The sequence below is a fragment of the Eimeria acervulina genome, genomic scaffold (genome assembly GCF_000499425.1).
Source record: "Eimeria acervulina Houghton genomic scaffold, Eah_scaff1785, whole genome shotgun sequence".
Taxonomy (NCBI): Eukaryota; Apicomplexa; class Conoidasida; order Eucoccidiorida; family Eimeriidae; genus Eimeria; species Eimeria acervulina.
This window is the reverse complement of record NW_013548933.1, coordinates 3,404-4,727: the sequence shown is the minus strand read 5'-3', so window position 1 is coordinate 4,727 and position 1,324 is coordinate 3,404. Positions and strand designations below refer to the sequence as shown.

At 50.1% G+C, this 1,324-nt stretch overlaps 1 protein-coding gene across 1 annotated transcript; it reads left to right on the top strand.

Moving 5' to 3' along the window:
- Positions 1-1,081, top strand: EAH_00063110 (hypothetical protein; the record flags this gene model as incomplete). Its single annotated transcript, XM_013393180.1, has 1 exon — positions 1-1,081. A coding segment is annotated over one exon (1,081 nt), but the record flags the coding sequence as incomplete, so codon positions are not given.
- Between the last annotated feature and the right edge of the window lie 243 nt (positions 1,082-1,324).

Genomic DNA, 1,324 nt, shown 5'->3' with positions numbered 1-1,324 from the left:
TGCTGCTGCTGCTGCTGCTGCTGCCAGCAAGGCTGGGAAGGGGCGCTGCGCATCGCCGCCGAAACGCTCTTCACCGTCTTCATTGAAGCCACAGCAGCAGAAGCAGCAGCAGCAGCAGCAGAAGGCAACTCGGGTTTCATCTGCTAGCGCTGCACCCGCCCGCCTCGAGGGTCGGAAGGCCAGCGTTAATAGAGCAGCAGGAAAACAGCAGGAGCAGCAGCAAACATCAGCAGCGGCGAACAAGCAACAGAAAACACACCACCGCACAAGTGCACAAACAGCAGCAGCAACACCAGCTGCAGCAGCAAATAAAGATGAAGGTGCCGAGCAGCAAACGACAGCTAGAGATCCTCCACCTACAGAGTCCGGAAGGCCGCGTCGGCATGCAGCAGCAAGAGCAGCTGCAGCAATCCTTGCTGCTGCTGCTCCTCCTTCTGAGGGGTTTTTAGTAATGGATATCCCTGAAGAAGGGACAAGGGAGAAGGAGCAGCTGCTGCTGCTGCAGCGGCAGCAGCAGCAGCAGCAAAGGAGACGCCTCAACAGAGGCACAGACAAAACCAAAGGCAAACCAGAGGGATCGGGATCGGGATCGGGATCGCATCAGCGGAGGTCTGTTGAGGAGAAGCCGGAAAAAGCGGCAGAACGTGATGCAGCAGCACCGCCACCAACAGCAGCAGCAGCAGCAGCAGCAGCAGCAGCACCTGCAGCAGCAGCACCTGCAGCAGCAGCACCTGCAGCAGCATCTGCAGCAGCAGCAAGAGAAGAGGACGAAGCGAAAGGTGAGAAAGACCAGCCTCATGAAGAGGTGCCTTCGACTTGTACAGATTCAAAAGAAGATTTTGTTGCAGAGACAAATAAAAATAATGCACAAGTGAAGAAAGGAGAAGAAGAGCAGCAAACGAAGGGAGATAATATAAATAATAAACATAAGAGTTCGATAGATGCAAATGAAGATGTTAATAAAAATAATGTAGAAGCTGTACGTACAGCAAAAGATCTGTGCGGTAGAGACGAAACAAATAAACAAAAAAAAACTGAGTGTGATGCTGAAGATGTGCGAGTTGAAGTTGAATCCACTTAGGGGTAAATGCATGCATATGAGTCTTTGTTTTTTATCTCTGCTTTATTTCTTTCTTTTAATTCGTTGCTGTTTGATCTGCTGCTTAAGATTGCCTCGCAGCAACAGTAGCAGCAGCGGCAGCAGCAGCAGCAGCAGCAGCTGTCTAAGCATATATAACTTATGCGGCAGCAACAGAGGGAAAATCAACAAAATGTTTTTTACTTTTGCAAACGTTTGCGTTTACTCAACTTCATCATATTTGCT